We start from the raw sequence: 18,461 nt of genomic DNA, 5'->3' as shown, positions 1-18,461 counted from the left end.
GCTCTGCTGTGTCGGGTATACTTGGACCCAAACTCAAGCTTGCAAATAAACCCTCGTGCGCTTGCATCAGTGTCGGCTCCTTGGTGGTTTCTCGGATACGCAATCTTGGGCACAACAGCCAGCTCCCAGGTTAGAGCTGCAGTGATACATCAGCACAGGTGGACATAAGTACAGAGAAAACCAGGCTGCAAGCCACTCAGCTGCCAGATGTCTACACCACCACTTCTCACTTCTCCAAGGCAACTGGGACTGGTTTGCTGACCGAGTCTATGGGACACCTGCTGGTACTGGATCCATTTTAGAGGGATGATAACCCTGGGCTCATATGTACTGTGACTGTTCTGGGAATAGCCCGGGGATAAGGTTAGTGACCTCACACACGGGAATGGCTCTAGGACCCCCTGCACTGGAACAAAGGACCAGAAGTTACACCCTGAGTGGCGCTGACTCCTTGTACTGCAGAGCCACTCTGCACCCTACCAGTTCTCGAGGATGGACCTGCACCCATAGTTCATACAAACGCAGTGAAGGACTGATGGGGATCTGTGACAGCCGCCCTGTGAGGGCACACCCGCTTTAAGCCTGCCCTGTGTCTGCCGCAGAGCCAACCCTGGGACCCTGTGGACCACTGGCCTTGAGGAAACAAGGGACCAGAGTTTCAGAAGATAAGGCCTGACAGTACTCAGAAGCTACCCCAGTGATCTGGTGTCCCTGAAGCGAGACAGCAGGCAGCTGATTCCTGGCAGCACAGAGGAACCTGGAAGCCATGAAGGACAGATGACTGGCTAACCCCCGCGCCCCTGCTCACAGCTTTGACCCAGGCCCCCGCCTGCTGGATGGGGAGGGTGGTGGCCTTGCAGACATCTGTCCACTCTCTTCCCCAGTTGTTGGCTTCCTAAATAAAATGATCTCTCTTTTTCCCCCAATGCTTGAATCTTGATAATTTCTGAGAGGTGCTCAGCTGATCCCAGGTTGGAACCGGAGCTGCGGGGCCATAGAGACAATTCTCAACTTTTCACGCTGGTGGGCCCTGCTCCTGGGCTGCCAGCCAAGGTCAGGATAACTTCCCCAAACCTCAGAGCAGGGCTGTTTCTGTCCCGAGCACACGCTGCATCCGTGTTGATAGCAGATAACCTACAAGAAACATGTCAAATAAAGATAAGAGTAAACGTCTGGGTTCCATTCCTGTGTCTCCAAAGCCCGCAGCCTTGCATATACTAGAAGGATAAGATAAAGTCTGAATTTTCTGAAATGTTCTTCATCAGGGTGACTTGTGACTCTTGATGCAACAGAAGCATACACAACCCTGTGTCACCCATTCCTTCCCTGAGCTCTCTTCTTTGTGAAGATTGTGCGTCCAGGGCAGTGGTCCTCACCTGGGTGCCAACAATTCTAGAACTTCTAAAAGGGTGGTGCATCCACGTCCACACTGGCAGAGCCTGGGGTGGAGGGTCTAGCTGGTGAAACAGCTTAGGCTCTGCTCACAACCAGCTAGGGGAGGGCTGTGGGGCATCTACACGGGCAGGTGGCCTTCATGGGCGCAAGAGGCTCAGAGACAGTGACCTTGAGTCATGGGAGAGGATGATGTTAAGGCTGTCAGCACAAGGTGACATCAGAGTCACGTTCTTTGTCCTGCTGAGGGAGACTGTCTGAAGCCTGGGAGCCGCTACACCCTGCCAGTCCTGGGGTGTCAGCCATGAGCTCTAAGGAAGTTCAGTGAGACCCACGGACAGACACAGAGACAGAGAGAGACGGAGTTGGGAGCGAGGTTCCTTTTTGTTGTGATGGGAGGTGGGAGAAGCCATGGCGAGGCCCCAGAAGCAAGCCAGGCTGAGCCCAGCCCAGAGCCGTCCTACATCAATAGAAGCCCGTGGAGAGCCATAGAACTCCCCAATCGCCATGCTTCCTCCATGGCGCCTGAAGGGCAGGCTTGGAGTTTTCTAAGAGATCGTCTTGCCTGCGACTCCCAGCCTGGGGAGGAGCCCCTTCTCCTGCTCGCCCACTTGAAGGTCTACAGGGTCTGAGCTCAGGCATCCTGGGTTTCCGCAGCTTGTCCCATCCCTTTCCAAAGCGCATTTTGTGGTAAAGCACCGATCTCAGGATAACCAAGTGGGACCTCCTGGTTTGCCTGGACGGGTGCTGGCAAAGTGTGGGTCCTTGACGGGGAACCCACGTGACCTGGAAGGTGCAGGCCATCCCATCTGAGTTTCGGTGCTGGCATTTCCTGCGGTGCACAGGAGTGATGGGAAATTGCCTCTGCGCTCATGAGCCCGGGGCTTCTACGGTTTTGTTTGCAGTGTGATTTCATTAAATCAACTAGGTAATGGATAGTGACCTAGAATATGTTGCCAAGGCTTAGTTAGGACAGCGTGTGCACCGCTCTGTAGAAAGATGCCCAAGGAGACTGTAGCTTGTCCCTTCAGTGGTACAAGAACACTGTTTGCTCTGGAGAAAGCAGTGATGCTCAGGGTGGGGGTGGGTGTGCTTTTTATAGGGACTCCTCACATGTCACTCTGCAATCCCAAGCTTATGAGGGTCAAGGGAGCTGGTGGTCTCCAGCAACACCAAGCTGGCCACAAGACCAGAGAAAGACCCCGCCCACCCCCTCCCCCATCAGGCTCCTCTGTTTCTGGAGATCTTGCTTAATCAGTGACCATTTGGGCTGCTTGTTTTTCTCTTCCTCAGCTTTAAATTCCAGCTCTTAAGTTTATGATCACCGATAAAAGGGCGAGCCCTTGAAACTCTAGGTCCCCACCGTGGACCGCAGTGAACATGGAACCCCAGGCAAGCTCGCTGCTTCCTGGGATATGCGGCTCATACACCGTTTTCTCACTGTTCCTGATCTTTATCGCTGAGTGTCCTGCAATTGTAAGAGCCACATAAGCTGGTCCAGTCACGACACTGGTTATGGACAGGCTGGGACCAGTATTTCTAATTTATGTAACCGTTAACTTCACAGATATAATTGTCTTGCACTTGTTATGTTTGACAGTTGTTTTAGGAGGCGTGAGAGGCTCCAGCAAAGGCACAGCAGATCCTTCTGCCAATTTCTCTTGCCTCCAGCCAGAGGTTCTCTGCTTCCAAAAGCTCCTGTGATTAGACTGGGGCCTAATAAATAAATCAGGAGCATCTATAACCTTAGGGCCTATAGCCCTAATCACATCTGCAGTTTCTGTGGCATCTGTAGGTTCCAGGGTTAAGGTGTAGGTAGGTATCTTTGGGGCTAGTCTACCTATCCCACTAGGGATAGAATTTCTCCTGTTTCCTCACAGAAAATGATGTTTTGGCTCTTATATTTAGTCCTCTGTTAACATATTTTTATTCTGGCAAAATACACGAGTCTGTTTATATTTTGATGTATTTTGAGTTAATTTTTGCATATGGAGAGGTATAGGCTGAGGTTCTGTGTGTGCATGTCTAGTACATCAATCTGCTTGTTCCAATACCATTTTGGGAAAAGATTATCCTTTTCCTTTAAAAAAATTTTTTTTTTAAATTTTTATTTACTTATGATAGTCACAGAGAGAGAGAGAGAGAGAGAGAGAGAGAGGCAGAGACACAGGCAGAGAGAGAAGCAAGCTCCATGCACCGGGAGCCCGATGTGGGATTCGATTCCGGGTCTCTAGGATCGCGCCCTAGGCCAAATGCGGGCGCCAAACCGCTGCGCCACCCAGGGATCCCAGATTATCCTTTTCCTATTGATATCTTTGGCATCATTTAAAAAAAAAAAATATATATATATATGTTTTTTTCTGGATTCTCTGTTCTAATGATCTATTTATATCTTTATGCCAATACCATAGTTTTAATTATTATAGTTTTCAATTAGCAATAATTGTGCACCTCAGATAAACCTCATTGGCTACAATACTTCCACTGTGCGAAGCTAATTATTAGAGTCTTGTAATCAGATTATTTAAGCCCTCTAACTTTTTACTTCTCTTTCAAAGTTTATTTGGCTTTTAAATCCTTTGCATTTCCACATAATTTTTATTTTTTTTTTAAAAAGATCTTATGTATTTATTCATAAGAGACAGAGAGAGAGAGGCAGAGACACAGGTGGAGGGAGCAGGCTCCATGCAGGGAGCCTGACGTGGGACTCGATTCCACATCTCCAGGATCAGGCCCTGGGCTGCAGGCGGTGCTAAACCGCTGAGCCACCTGGGCTGCCCGCCACATAATTTTTAAATAAGCCTGCTAATGCCTATAGAAAAAAACCCTGCTGGGATTTTAAAGAACTTTTAATTTAAATTTCAGTAGTTAACATGCACTGTAATATTAGTTTCAGGCGTACGGCATAGTGATTCATCACTTACATATATCACCTGGTGCTCGTCACAGCAGGTGCATTCCTTCAGTCCCATCACCTGTTCCCCTGCCCACCACAGGCCTCCCCTCTGGCACACTGTATTCTCTGTAGTTAAGTCTATTTCATTTATCTGTTTCTTTTTTCCATTTGATCGATTGTTTCTTAAATTCCACATAAGTGAAATCATACAGTATTTGAATTTCTCTATTTCACTTACCATAATATTTTGCTGGGATTTTGATTGAGATTACATTGAATCTATACATCAGTTGGGGAGAATTCTGAGTTTTGGGTCTGTAGATCCATGACTTTGTTATGAACTGAATTGTTCCTTCAAAATTCATGTTGCAGCCGTAATGAACATGCTTTGTCCTCTTTGGTCTGCGACAGTTTCTCAGACATTCCTTGTTTTTGATGACCTTGATGGTTCTGAGTCAGGTACTGTGTGGAACGTCTCTCAATTTGGGTTTGTCGGAGGTGTTCCTCATGGTTAGACTGGGTGACTGGTTATCAGGGGCCACATTTATAGTCATTTATAGAAGTATGGATTCATGGAAGTTTATTTTATTCTTTGGATTTTAATCCAATACTTAATTATTTTTTTGTTCAAACCGTTCCGGCTTTGGCCAGCGGGAGCTCTTTCAGGCTGGCTTCTCTCCCTTTGACAGTAAAAGGATCTTAAAATTGTGGTAACGGATACCTAAAATTTACCAACCACTTTTACTGGAACAGTTTAGAAGTACTAACGATATTCACAGGTGTGACCTCTAGAACTTCTTCCTCTTGCAAACCAAAAACCTGTCCTGTCCTGTGGAACAATCCCCCTCCCCATCCTGCTGCAGCCATAGTTGGACTTGGCCTCATTCAATGAGCTTGGCTCCTCTGGGGACCTCAGAAGTGGAATCCTGGAACACTTGTCTCTTTGGCTTGTTCTAGTCACCGTAACGTCCTGCAGGCTCATCCTTCTTTTTAGAGACTGGATGCTATTCAACTGCACGTGTATACTAGATAATAACGCTGCAGTTAACCTGGGTGTGCTGAATACCTCCTTCAAGACCCAGCCTTCAGTTCTCTGGGGTATTGGTTCAGGTAACTGGATTATCCGTTTTTTTTTTTTTTTAAGGATTTTATTTATTTATTTATTTATTTATTTATTTATTTATTTATTCATTCATTCATTCATTCATTCATTCATTCATTCATGAGACACACACACACACACAGAGAGAGAGAGAGGGGCAGAGACACAGGCAGGGGGAGAAGCAGGCTCCATTCAGGGAGTCTGATGTGGGGCTCGATCCCAGGTCTCCAGGATCAGGCCCTGGGCTGCAGGCGGCGCTAAACTGCTGAGCCACCTGGGCTGGCCATCTGTTAAGTTTTTGAGGGACCGCCGTACTGTTTCCCACAGTGACCACATTTTATATTCTCACCAACCGTGCACCGGAGTTCCAATTTCTCTGATCCTGGCCAACACTTGTTCTTTTGTTTTTTTCTCTCCAACTCTGTGGAGTTGAAATACATTTATTGCAGCAGGCAGAGACGCACCCGTTCAGCTCCCCTCTAGGAGACCTGGGTGCAGGAGGACAGCTGGTGGACAGCCTCCTACCACTGCACTTTTTCAAATCCAACTGAGGTGTCTGTGTGGTGGCTGCGCTGTGCCCCACTGGCATCCGGCCATGGACTGACCAAGGTGGGTGTGACAAGCCAGGTCATGTCTGCCCAGCTCTGGATTCTTCCTATGAGGAACCCCTGACCAAGACGTTCCCAGGGCTGCCCTACAGTCTGGGCTTTTTCTAAAAACGTCTCTGTCCACGTGTGCCAGACCCACATGCATGTCCCACCCATCCCCACCTTTACCCATCATCTGTGTTCCCCCAATAAACTCCTGTAGCTGATTCTGTCTTGGCATCTGCTTCTCTGACAGAGGATTTGGGGAAGAAGTGAAATTAAATGTTCAGCAGTGTCTCAACAAAGAAGTCACTATGAAGTTTTTGTGTTCTTCAAAGATTACACATTCCAAGTTTCATTCGACTATGGAAGGATATATTATTTCTAACACATTTATTCTCTGAGAGAAAATTTATTTATTGTTCTAATTTACTGAAGCTTAACGTATTCCATCAAGTTACCCAGGAAAATCCAGGTAGCAGATATTTAACACATTCCTTCAAGACATCTCAAACAAATTTTAAAATGCCACAGAATGATAAATATCTGCCATTGAAATCACTTCCATGCTGTGCAAGTGCAGAAGTGAGCGGAGGTGCGGCCTGCCCCCAACCTGGCTGCGCGGGATACAGGGACTTGTGTATGTGAGGTGCCAAGTCACCCGAGGAATCAGTCCCATTTCCACTGTGTACCCAAAGTAGCAAATCATACATGCACCTGAAAAGAACACCTTCCATGTGTGCCGGGGATAGGCCGACTCCACCACGAGGATGATGACCGTTAGAAGTCTGCCGTCGTCGGTAATACAGAAACATACACAGTCTTCATGTTCAAAGCCTTCATGGGGATTTCTTCTGTAATTTCTAGAATAGAAAGAAGATTAAACAAAATTAATTTTCTACCTAGTCTGTATGAATATTGAAAATCTGTTGACGGCCTGTGTGTGGAATCTGGCCTTCTCGGGCTGTGGGGGAGACCCGCTAGGCTTCTGGGACTTCCTGAGCAATGGGAATACTTTGCTACAGGGGTTGCTGAATGTCCCTGAGGGTTTCTGTTGGTGAGGTGACTCCAGGTGGAGGCAGCCACGCCACAAAGACGAGCTACATGATGTACGGGTGGAAGCTTTCACTCACATGCTATCAGCCGACATGGCATAACCTTGTGGGCAATGACCCAATGGTGCCCATGTAATGAAGCCTCACTGCAAATGCTGGACCCCCAGCCCCAGGGAAGCTGCCTGGTTGGTAACACAGCATGGGCACCACTGTTCATGCTTTGGAGCCAGGAGGAGGGAACACTGCTCATGGCTCCCTAGGAGATGACAGCTGGAAGCTGCGTGTTTGGACCCCTCCCAGATTCTGTACCTTTTCCTATAACAAATGTGGCCCTAAGTGCAATAGTTTCCATGAGTTCTGTAAATCTTGCTAGTATATTATCAAGCCCAAGGGTGATTCTGGAAAACCCTCCGAACTTATAGTTGGTGACAGAAGTGACAAGGTCTTATGTGGCCTCTTCCCTGCATTTGTCAAAGTCGCCTAACTCCCTACAGTTTGGGTGAGAAGTCTTGGGCTGACCTTCTGGAATAAAGCCCCTCAACCCAATAGCCCTGTGCACTGACCCAGACATCTACACCTCCCACCCCAAACAGGTGTTTTCCTCATCGTTCTCCAGAGATTAACTCCTTACAGCAGGAGGAATTGCCGTGTGTGGGTCTACGAAGTACAAGAACGTGATAAGCCTGTAACATCTTACAAGGACCAAACACATAAAACAGAGGGCGCCTGGGGGGCTCAGTTGGTTTGGCGTCTCCCTTGTCTCAGGTCATGATCTCAGGGTCCTGGGATAGGGTCCTGCATGGGGCTCCCTGTTCAGCGGGGAGTCTGCTTCTCCCTCTCCCTCTCCTCATGCTCTTGCTTTCTCTCAAATAAAATCTTTTTTTCTTTCTCTCAAAATCTTAAAAACACACGAAATAGATGAAAACTCAGAGAGAGAGAGAGAGAGGAAAGAAAAAACTTAAAATGCTCTTCACCCACTGGGGGGCATTTTGCTTCTAGCAGATCTGAATTCAAAGGGAAGGACCAATGTCCCAGCAGGAATGCTGGACATCTGTCCTGAAGCTGCCTCCTCATAGATGACTACAGGGTCTGAGATGATACCGAGCATCTTGTGGAACAAGCAGGAAACCATTATATGATCCTTGTAATTTACCAAATTAGCACTATTTTACAAAAGACAACTTTGAGAGGAAAAACACAATGAAAATGAGGCTGGGCAGAGACACTGGGCTGCACAGAGCCCCAGGCTTCTCGGTGACCTTGGGTGGGCCACTGAGCCTTTGTGGTCTCACGGATGCAACTTGCCTCACCAACCTCAGGGCATTGCTCTGTGAGTCACAGGTCGAATTCCCACAAGTGTGGCTCTGCCCTGGTCAGTGTTGGCCAGGTGCCTGCATGTGCACAGAACCAGAGACGATGCCTCTCCATGTCCACAGCGTGGCTGCACCTGGGACTGGTGCACTTGGGGATAAGGAAGAGGTAAGAGTCTCAAAGTTTCACCTGTGTGGAACAAGACAGGACGCTGAGCTTTACTACCAACCACACAGAAGAACCAGGTATGTCAGAGGCAAAGTAGAAGGAGCCTGTTGATGGCAGGACAGCCTGTAGGCATCACCAGAGGCAGACAAGGGCCAGAACAGACAGGATCTCATGCGTCAAGTGACATTCTGACGCATTAGCTAATGGTGAGCCCCAGGGGACTCTGAGTGAGGACACTGTCACGGGAGGAGTGCACAGGAGGACAGCTCTGGTGGAGACGGAGGATGGGACCCTAAGCCAGGGAGGGCTGAGGACACAGGGAACCCTGACAGCAAACTGGAGGTAGAGAGGAACCCAGGTGCAGAGGAGGCTCCAGTCCTCAACAATGTAGCAGAAAACTTTTAAGTGTAATAGAAAACTAAGAAAGAAAAAAGAAAGAAAGAAAGAAAGAAAGAAAGAGGAAGGAAGGAAGGAAGGAAGAAAGAAAGAAAAGAAAAGAAAGAAAGAAAGAAAAGAAAAGAAAAGAAAAGAAAAGAAAAGAAAAGAAAAGAAAAGAAAAGAAAAGAAAAGAAACGAAACCGAGCAAGGAAAGAAAAATGAGAATCTTTAGGCCAAAAATCATGAATTCCAAGAGGTACCTGAACATTTTGGTTTTCTGGCTGTCCTGGTGGCCCAAAACTTTGGCCCTGAAGGTATCAAAGTGAGACAAGAAAAAGCCTGGGGTCTATGGCCTGGGAAGTCCAATGAACCGGATCCACTACCTGCCCCTCTTGCCCCCCCAATAAGGAGCCCACGGCCAGAGTGCTTTCAAACAGATCCTTCTGTTTGAAAGATAGTCAAGATAGTCAAGAAGATGCAGTGGGTCTAATCACAGCCTTCCAGAGGATATGCCCACGTTCCTCCTGTGACCACAGAGGCAGAGGTCAGGGGGACAGGGTCACAAGTCCAGGACACTTGGAACAACCAAAGTGCAAAGAGGCCGAGGTCAAATTCTGCCCTGGAGCCTCCAAAAACAATGCGGCCCTGCTGACACTAGGCCTCTGGCCTCCAGAACCGAGGACACTCGGTCTCACGGCCCCTGCTTATGGTCATGTGTTGGGGCCGGCCTCAGCAAACTGTATGAGAACCTGCCTCACTCTGCCTGGCTGTGGGGCCGGGACAGACAGGACACAGCCCCGTGAGGCTCTGGCCCTCCTCTATCCAAACACCCTTGTGGCCCCAAGTAACTGAAGTGAAATTGGCCTGCACTGAGTGTCCCCAGACAACAGAAATGTTCCTTTAAATGGGGTTTAAACAGAAACACCACAAACCGCTGTTGTCAGGACTCTAGAAACAACCAAAGTTTCACAGCAACCATTCGAATCCGCATTGAGAAGGCAACCTGCAGGGACAGGTCTGTGGTTGTCACACGTGTGCCTGGCTGCCAGGCCCTCATGTCCTCGTGTCCTGAGGTCCCCATGGGCTCAGGAGGAACTGAGCAAAGGTACCCTGTGTCCTAACCCGATCAGGGGCTGCCTGGGGAGCTCACATGGGGTGCTTGTCTCCACTCTGGAACTCACTCAGGGAGGAAAAGCGCAGCATTGCTTGAAAACGCCTTTGAGCAAAGTCCACAGTTGCCAGGGTGCGAGGTTGCCGCTGCAGCCTGTGACAGCTGACCACAGGCTCACAGCCTGGCTGGAAAGCCTCCACGATGGTGTCTCCTGGAACAGCCACCCAGCTCTGAAAACCAGGCGTTCTGTGCCATTCAGGAAGCTGTACGTGTGCCCAGAGCAGGATGCACGCACACAAGGGGCCCAGGAAGACACCAAGCTTTCAGCTATGAAAATAATAGCTTTTCTAGCCAAATGTGCCTAATGATCAGAGCAGGAGCAGCTTGGTGGAGCCAAGGGGCAGTGAAGACACTCTGAATAACCAAAGCACCGGGAATCCACACCCTGGGAGGGCCTTGGGCCAGGATGCAAGGACACAACGGGAATGCAGAGCTGCGTGCTACCCCGTGTCTGCTTTGCAACTCCACTTTTTCTTTTCTACAGGACTTAAAAAACAAATACATAAGATACAATTAAAAATTTGTTTTGAGGCACGCAAAGCAGGTTCTGCAGAGTATAAATGGGAGCAGAACTGTACAGGCACAGAGATTCTGCAAATGAAGTCAAACTGTCAAACTGGTGTTGACTCAAACCAGATGGCTGCTAATTCAGGATGTTATCTGTAATCCCCGTGGGAAACACTTAAGAACATAGCAAAAAAGAAACACACAAAAGGAAGAGGGAAGGGACTCAAGACAGGGGCTCTTTGAGGAGGAACAAAGGGCCCTTTTACCGAAACACGTACACCTGGGCACAAACCAAAGACAGGACGGAACGCGCAGAGGTGTCAGATGCCGTCAGAGCATCCAGCCGACCGCAGGCTGCGAGGCTGAGTTGTGGTGACAGGAGCAAGTGATGGGCACACAGAAGAGCTGTCTGGGGAAAGGGTCCCAGTGGCAGCCACACCATGGGGAGTGCCTGACGTGCACCGGGGAGGAAGGGAGGGAACGGGCTGCTGACGATGGGGCAGTGAGACCTGAGTGGGTTTGGGGGGAGGTGCAACAGTCCTTCCCAGGTGACTGGGCCGGGCTCTCCACACTGATCTGCTTGCTGCGAAAAGCCTTTGTGCGTGATTTTCACGCGATGGAGGCACAATGCCAGTTACCAGCTTCCCACCAACTGCTGTACTGTCATCATTCTAAGAGAGTGATCTTAGAACCAGCAAATCATGCTAATTTATCAAGAAGCATGTGTTTTTAATAACTACCAACATAATTTTAAGGTTTTCTTTTTTTTTTTTAAGATTTTAATTATTTATTCATGAGAGACAGAGGAGAGAGAGAGAGAGAGAGGCAGAGACACAGGTAGAGGGAGAACGTGGAGCAGGGAGCCCAACGTGGGACTTGATTCCAGGACTCCAGGATCAGGCCCTGGGCCGAAGGCGGAGCCAAACCGCAAAGCCACCCAGGGATCCCTTAAGGTTATTTTCAAAGCAAAAAGCAATCATCCTTTTAATTATTATTCTAATGCTCTATTTGTCAGATTTCTGGAGAAAGAGCCAAAGGAAAAAAAATTTAAAAAAAGACAATAGAAAACAAGGAATAAAGCAGATGTAGCAGGTACTGTGATCTCACCATGTGTCTGAGTCTCGTTCAGAAACAGCTTGAGCTTCCTGCTGCGAAGACCAAACACCTTGGCTGCTTCATACAGGAGGCCCTGGTGGGTGAGTCCATTCTGCCCAGGCGGGTTTTCCAGCAGGAGTGTGCCCACTGTTCCCTTCACACACTCTGCGCAAGAGAGCACCACTGGGTCAGCTTCTGAGAGCTGGGTGCCCCCCCACCCCAGCTGCAGGCCACGTGCAGGGCAGAGGCTCCCAGAACCAGCAGGGCCTGGGAGCTGGTGTCCAGTCTGCAAGGGGGCGGCAGGGGGAGGGGGCAGCGGAATTAGCAACAGGTCTGAACACTTGTGGCTGGGGAAGAGCTACTCCATGAGCACATGCAGTACACGATGAGCGCCCAGAGCCCAAGGGAGACTACACATCCATCTAGCCTGCTGACTGGAGCAAAGATGTGCACAACAAATTTCAGGATGCTTCCCAGAAAAAAATAAGGCAAAATTAAGCATTTCAGTGGCTCTGCATTTAATACCACTTCATTTAGCAGTAATACTCCCTGACTGTGCAGATGGAGGTATTTCCACACAACCACACCATGAGAAACAAGCCCGTTTGTGCCCCCGGGGAGTGTAGGAGCGCACCTTATGCCGTGGGAGAGGTGGACTGAGAAAGGAAGTCCTGCCACCCAGCACCCCATGACCCCACAACCCGCCAACTGCCTGCGCAGCTGTTGGCAGCTGGTGGGGAGGGCCCACCTTGCGGGCCTGCGTTCAGGAGCTGTAGATTGATGTAACGGCAGAGTGCAGTGCTGGGGCCGTCCACTACAGCGGGGGCTGACCCTGCTGCCACGCGAAGTGTTTTTCCACTAAGACTCAGTAAATCAGTCTGGTTTTGTATTTCTAGAAGTAAAAACAAAAACAGCAATGACAAATCACTCAGGGTATATAATGCAGAGCTGAAGTCATTCACTTATTAAACTATACCTTTGCAGTGATGTTTTCTACCTAATTTCTCTTTGTCAAAGGATACCACCTTCTCCATAAAATAGGGATTAAATGACGTGCAAATAGCAGGAAATTTGAATGTTGCAAAACAGACTGCATAATAACTTAAAAGCATATGGCAGATTGTTTTTTCTCCTTTAGTATGTTCTCTGATATTATAGATCCTCTTAAAATCTCCTACATGCTAAACTTCACTGTGAAAAAAAGCATTATAATAAAAAAATGATAATTACAGTCAGAAGAGAATAGTTTTGACCCATAAACACATGTGAAAAATAAGACAAACACACGCAGATCTCATTTATCTAAAACTGAACACTGCTTAGGGTTATAAACATGGGTGGGCTGAATGGGACGAGCCACACAGCTGGGGCAGGTCTCCGGGGAGTAGGGGTGTAGAGCATCTGCTCCGGACCCACATCTGCTCCCTTAGTTGCCCTGGGCCTGGTCACAGAGGTAACGGCATCTGGCACCTCAGGCCTGCCCTAGTCTCTGCCTGTCTGGCAGCTCCACCTTTAGGCTATGTAGAAGTTCCTGAAAATGAGCATCTGGATTCTTACTAAAGAGCAGGTACTCATCTCCCATAGCTGCCATTAGGAACCACAACCCTGGGGCTCATGACATCAGGCAACTAGTCTCAGAGGCGAGACGTCAAAATTGAGGTGTTCCATGGGCCCTGGCCCCTTGGAAGCCCATGGGGTGGCCCTGCCCCTTGTGTCCCTACTTCCTGGAGGCTCCCAGCCTTTTTTGCAGCTCCCCAATTTCAGCTCTGCCTTCGTCATCACATGGCCCTGACCCCAGTGCTCCTGGTGACACCCTCTTACCTCATCACGCTGGCAATGACCTTGTCCCCAAAGATCACATTTGGTAGAATGCAGGGGACGGACTAACAGGTCTCTCTCCTAATTTAGCTTGTCCTACTGATGATCTGGGTCTCGCAAGACACAGGCACTAGTGCTTAGTGAGGTCAAGGCACAGCAGGGAGTGGGCAGGATGGGAGGGTCCATCTCCTGAGGGCTGCAGGGACTAGGGCGGGTCTGCGGGTTGGGGAGTCACCATCCCAGTTGGGCTGCCGAGGGCCAGGCCTGCTCGGATGTGGGAGGAGGCATGGCTGTGGGGCCACCGCATGTCCCAGGACAGCTGACTCTTTCCACATACCCACTGCACCATGGAGGACAGCCAGCTCGGAATTCCGTACACCAAAAATACTAGTAATCATGCTCTTCAGCTTTAAAACATCCAACCTGTTATCGCCTTTTGGGTTTTCCAGAAGCAATACTCCACCTAAAGAACCACAAGTATGAGTGAAACTGAGGGAAAAACAAAAGTTAAATTTGAAAGATAATTCCAGGACAACCCAGCACCTGTATGTCCTCTCTGGTCAATGTCTGCTCCTGTCCCTTCCCCATCATCTGTGGGTGGTGAGAGTTCATTGTGTACCCTGGACACCCCCAGGGCTGGAAATGGTTTGCAAGGACCTGCCTTGTAGTTCACGCTTTTATCCTTTCCACAGGATCTTTCACAGAGCAGAATTTTAAATTTTGAGGAAGTTCAATTTATTGACCTTTTTCCTTTTAAGGGCGTAGCTCCAGGGCTTCACTTGCATACCGACACCAAAGGCTCTGGTACCACAAAATGAAAAGATGCCTCAACTCACCTGCGTTTGTTCCTTTCTAGAAGTTGCAGGCAACATGTGGGCATATTTCCGGGTTCTTCCCCCCGGGGACATGGGCCTGTGCTTGCACTACGCTCACGCCACCATCACCTGAGACATCCTGAAACTTGGTGCAGCAGTTTCTCCCATTCTTGTCTTACTTTTCAAAGTTGTTTTAGCTATTTTATTTCCTTTCTTTTTCCAGAGACATTTTAGGATATTTTCTGTGTCTACAAAAAATGTTGCTGAGGTTTGATCAGAATTGAGTTAAACCTGTGTATTAATTTGGGAAGAACTGATGTGTTTATTACTACATTGACTCTTACAATCTGTGAACACAGCATGTCTGTTTTTCCATCAGTAATTTATAGATTTGGGAAAACAAGTCCTGTACATGTTTTACCGGATTTACACTTAAGTGTCTCTTTTTTGAGCAACTGTAAATGGTATCACACTTTAAATATCATTCTGTTTGTTGCTAGTATACAAAAATTGAATTGACTTTTGTATGTTTAACTTTGAAAACAAATCCCACCAATTAATGCATGAACCCAGAAGGTATATACAACACCAAAAATACTTTAAAACAATAAATTTAAAGATCATTTGTAGTTTTTTTTTCTCACAATGTGAGTGCTTTCAGCCTAAAGGTCAATTACAAACCAGATCACGTGAAGGCAGCACCTGTAAGGATCCTGGGAAAATACCGTTGCTAGAGTGGGGCCCAGCAGTCCTGGCAGTCGGCAGATGGGGACATAGGCCCCATCTGTCTTGTTGCTGCTCCTGCTGCTGCCCTGCGACTGAGGGTGACACAGAACCCTGGCCTGTGGACACCACGATGCACACCCACTGCCTGTCCAATCACCTCCTTCCACAGGATCGTGGACATAGCATGGAACCAGAGTAGTAGTCTAGGGACCATTGTCACGGGCCCGAAGTACACACGACCACCAGGTGCTACCTGGTGACAGTGCTGGTGGGCAATCCAGTGCAGGGGTCCCAGGACATATACGTTAATCTGCAAAATCATTGGGTGTCTCCATAGACCATCATGTTGTCTTCATACAGGGCCAATCTTATTTCATCCCTTCCAATCTCTATGCCCTTTCTTTTCTTGCGTTAGTCCAGGGTAATGCAGAGTCAGAGCAGTGAGAATAGGCACCCTTGCCCTGATCTTGGATAGAAAACATTCAATCTCTTCCCCTTAAGTATAATGTCACCAGCAGGCTTATGTGTAGATGTCCACATTTTTCTCCATGTTTTTCTTAGTTGTTTCTTTAAAATCATGAATGGATGTTGAATTTTGTCAAATGCTTTTTCTGTAACAATTGGTATTTTGCCTGTTAATATGGTGGATTCATGTGACTGGTGTTTGGATGCTGAGCCAGTCTTACATCCTTTGATTAAACCCCACCTATCAAAATTCTCTGTATTTATAGGTGTATTCTATTTCATAATGTTTTGTATTATCTATATCTGGCCTTGGTCTCAATGCTACCTTAATAAAGTGAGTTGGTGTTTTTTTCCTCTTCTTTTTTCCAGAAGAATCTGTAGAATTGGTGTTAATTTTTTTCCAGTCTGGTTGAATTCTCTAGCAAAATCCTTTGGGTCCAACTTTAGGAAATTTTAAAAAATGATACTTCTTTTATTTTTCTCCTCAGATCATCCTCCCCCCCCCCCTTTAAAAAGATTTATTTATTTATTCACGAGACAGACTGAGAGGCAGAGACATCAGCAGAGGGAGAAGCAGGCTCCTCACAGGGAGCCCAATGCGGCACTCGATCCTGGATCCCAGGATCACGACCCAAGCCGAAGGCAGGTGCCCAACCACTGAGCCACTGGGCATCCATTTCCTCCCTTTTCTAAGACAAACTTACCATGAACTTTGTTTCTCAAGTCCGTGTTTATCTATATACAACAAATAAATGAATTCACACATGAATGCTGCCCCACTGTATGAGTAACTGTGAAACTTGCTTCTTTCATTAGAAATATTTTTGAAATAGAAAAACTTACAGATATAGTACATTCAACTAGTATGTAGTACTCCCTTTCTGATGGACGTGTGCACTGCGCAACATTCTCAGTGATGGTCTTAGACAACCAGATAAGCGAACTTTCTGTAGAGCTTTTATTTTTATTATTATTTTTAATTATTTATTTATTCATGAGAGAGACAGAGAGAGAGAGAGAGAGAGAAAGAGAGAGAAAGGGGCAGAGACATAGGCAGAGGGAGAAACAGGTTCCCCGTGGGGCCCAATGTAGGACTCGATCCCGGATCTCAGGATTATGACCTGAGCCGAAGGCAGCTGTCCAACTGCTTAGCCATGCAGGCATCCCTCTGGAGAGCTTTTAAATTACAAATTCTATCTCCTTAATAGCTAAGAGCTGCTGAAATGATCTATTTTATATTGGGTAAGTTGAGGTGGTTTGTGCTTTTGAAGAATTGGCTCATTTCACTCAAGTTGTCAAATTTATGTGTGGAGAGCTCTCCCTGGGATTCACGTATCTGATTTCTGCAGTCTGTACTTATATCTGGTCTTTGCTCATGTTGGTAAATAGTGTCTTTTAAAGCAATCTCATCAGATGCTTATTAATTTTGTTATTGATTCTATTTTTTCAAAGAACCACACTGTTTCATTGATTTTCTCTACTGTTCTCTTTTTCAATTGTACTGATTCCTGCTCTTATTGTTTTTTAAAGATTTATGGGGCACCTGTGTGGCTCAGTCAGTGAAGCATCTGCCTTCGGCTCAGGTCATGATCTCAGAGTCCTGGGATCCCTGCTCAGTGGGGAGTCTGCTTCTCCTTCTGACCTTCCCCCTTCTTGTGCTCCCTCTCACTCTCTCATTAATAAATAAAATCTATTTTAGAGAGAGAGCAGGTGTGAGGGGGAAGGGGCAGAGACACAGGGAGAGAAGCAGATTCTGCTGAGGATACAGCCCAACATGGGGCTCAATCCCACGACTCTTGAGATCAAGACCTGAGTCAAAATTAAGAGTCAGATGCTTAATTGATGGAAATAACCAGGTGCCCCTTCTTGCTTTCTTTGATTAACATTTGTATGGTATATCTTTTCAATTTACTCATACTGTTACATTTGAAGACTTCCTTATATACGGCATATAGTTGGTAACGTGTTTTATCCTAAGTCTGCCAATCTCTATTAATTGGTTTATTCAGAACCATTTACCTTTAGTGTAATTATTATTATTTAAAAGTAACCTCTATGCCCAAGGTGGGACTTGAACAGCCTGGAGAGGAAGAGTCACATATTCCCCCCCACTGGGCCAGCCAGTTCCTTCTCCTATTTAGTGTAATTACTGATGGTAAGCTTAAGCTCTCTCTGTCCTATTTTCTGCTTTTGTTGTTTTCTTTTTCTAACCTTCCTATGGGTTATGTGAACATATTTTAGAATTCCATTTTTATTTCTGTAGTGTTTCTGTGTGAATCTCCAGGAAGAGGCTTAGTGGTGGCACCAGGTGTTACCTCATATACACACAACAACTGGCCTGCTGTCGGCATTTGGCCAGTTTGAGCGAAGCACAGAAACCTGACCTATTTTCACATCACTTTGCTCTTTCCTACTTTTAATTTTCTTAAATGTTTTTTGTGTATACACGGAGATGTTATAGTTTTTGTTATAACCACCAAATAATTTAGAAAATTCAAGGGGGAAATCCTGTTGAATTTACCTATATTTTGACTTTTTCTATTGTTTCTTCTGTCCTGATGTCCCCACATTTCTTCTTTTGTCTTTTTTTTTTTTTTTAAGATTTTATTTATTTATGAAAAACACAGAGAGAGACAGAGAGAGGCAAAGACACAGGCAGAGGGAGAAGCAGGCTCCATGCGGGAAGCCCGATGTGGGACTCGATCCCAGGACCCTGAGATCACACCCCGAGCCAAAGGCAGATGCTCAACCGCTGAGCTACCCAGGTGTCCCAGTCTTTTCTTTGTTTTAAGAATTTCCTCTACCTATTCTTTCAGGTTAAGTCATACTAGTAAAGAGTTTAGTCTCCCTTCATTTGGGGATGTCTTGATTCACCATGAAAAGTATTTTTCTTGATACCAAATTCTGGATCAAAAGCACTCGTCTTCCAGCATTATTCTGCCTTCTAGCCTCCAGGGTTTCTGATGAGATCCAAT

At 47.0% G+C, this 18,461-nt stretch overlaps 1 protein-coding gene and 1 pseudogene across 2 annotated transcripts in view; both read right to left on the bottom strand.

Annotated features, from left to right (window-relative positions):
- Positions 1–3,763: 3,763 nt before the first annotated feature.
- Positions 3,764–3,888, bottom strand: LOC129501129 (U4 spliceosomal RNA; annotated as a pseudogene).
- A 2,464-nt stretch (positions 3,889–6,352) lies between these two features.
- IARS1 (isoleucyl-tRNA synthetase 1) overlaps positions 6,353–18,461 on the bottom strand; it is a 68,395-nt gene continuing 56,286 nt past the window's right edge. The window contains exons 31-34 of one of the 2 annotated variants that reach the window (XM_055309951.1): positions 13,818–13,943; positions 12,411–12,554; positions 11,675–11,827; positions 6,353–6,840 (exon numbers count right to left, since the gene is read on the bottom strand). In XM_055309951.1, coding sequence (XP_055165926.1) covers positions 6,758–6,840; positions 11,675–11,827; positions 12,411–12,554; positions 13,818–13,943 — 506 coding nt within the window. In that variant the 3' untranslated portion in view covers positions 6,353–6,757. The remainder of the gene's footprint in view (positions 6,841–11,674; positions 11,828–12,410; positions 12,555–13,817; positions 13,944–18,461) is intronic. The other variant, XM_055309952.1, reaches the window with a different exon arrangement.

This window comes from Nyctereutes procyonoides, unplaced genomic scaffold (assembly GCF_905146905.1).
Source record: "Nyctereutes procyonoides isolate TBG_1078 unplaced genomic scaffold, NYPRO_anot_genome, whole genome shotgun sequence".
NCBI classification, from domain to species: domain Eukaryota; kingdom Metazoa; phylum Chordata; class Mammalia; order Carnivora; family Canidae; genus Nyctereutes; species Nyctereutes procyonoides.
This window is presented reverse-complemented; position numbering and strand designations above follow the sequence as displayed.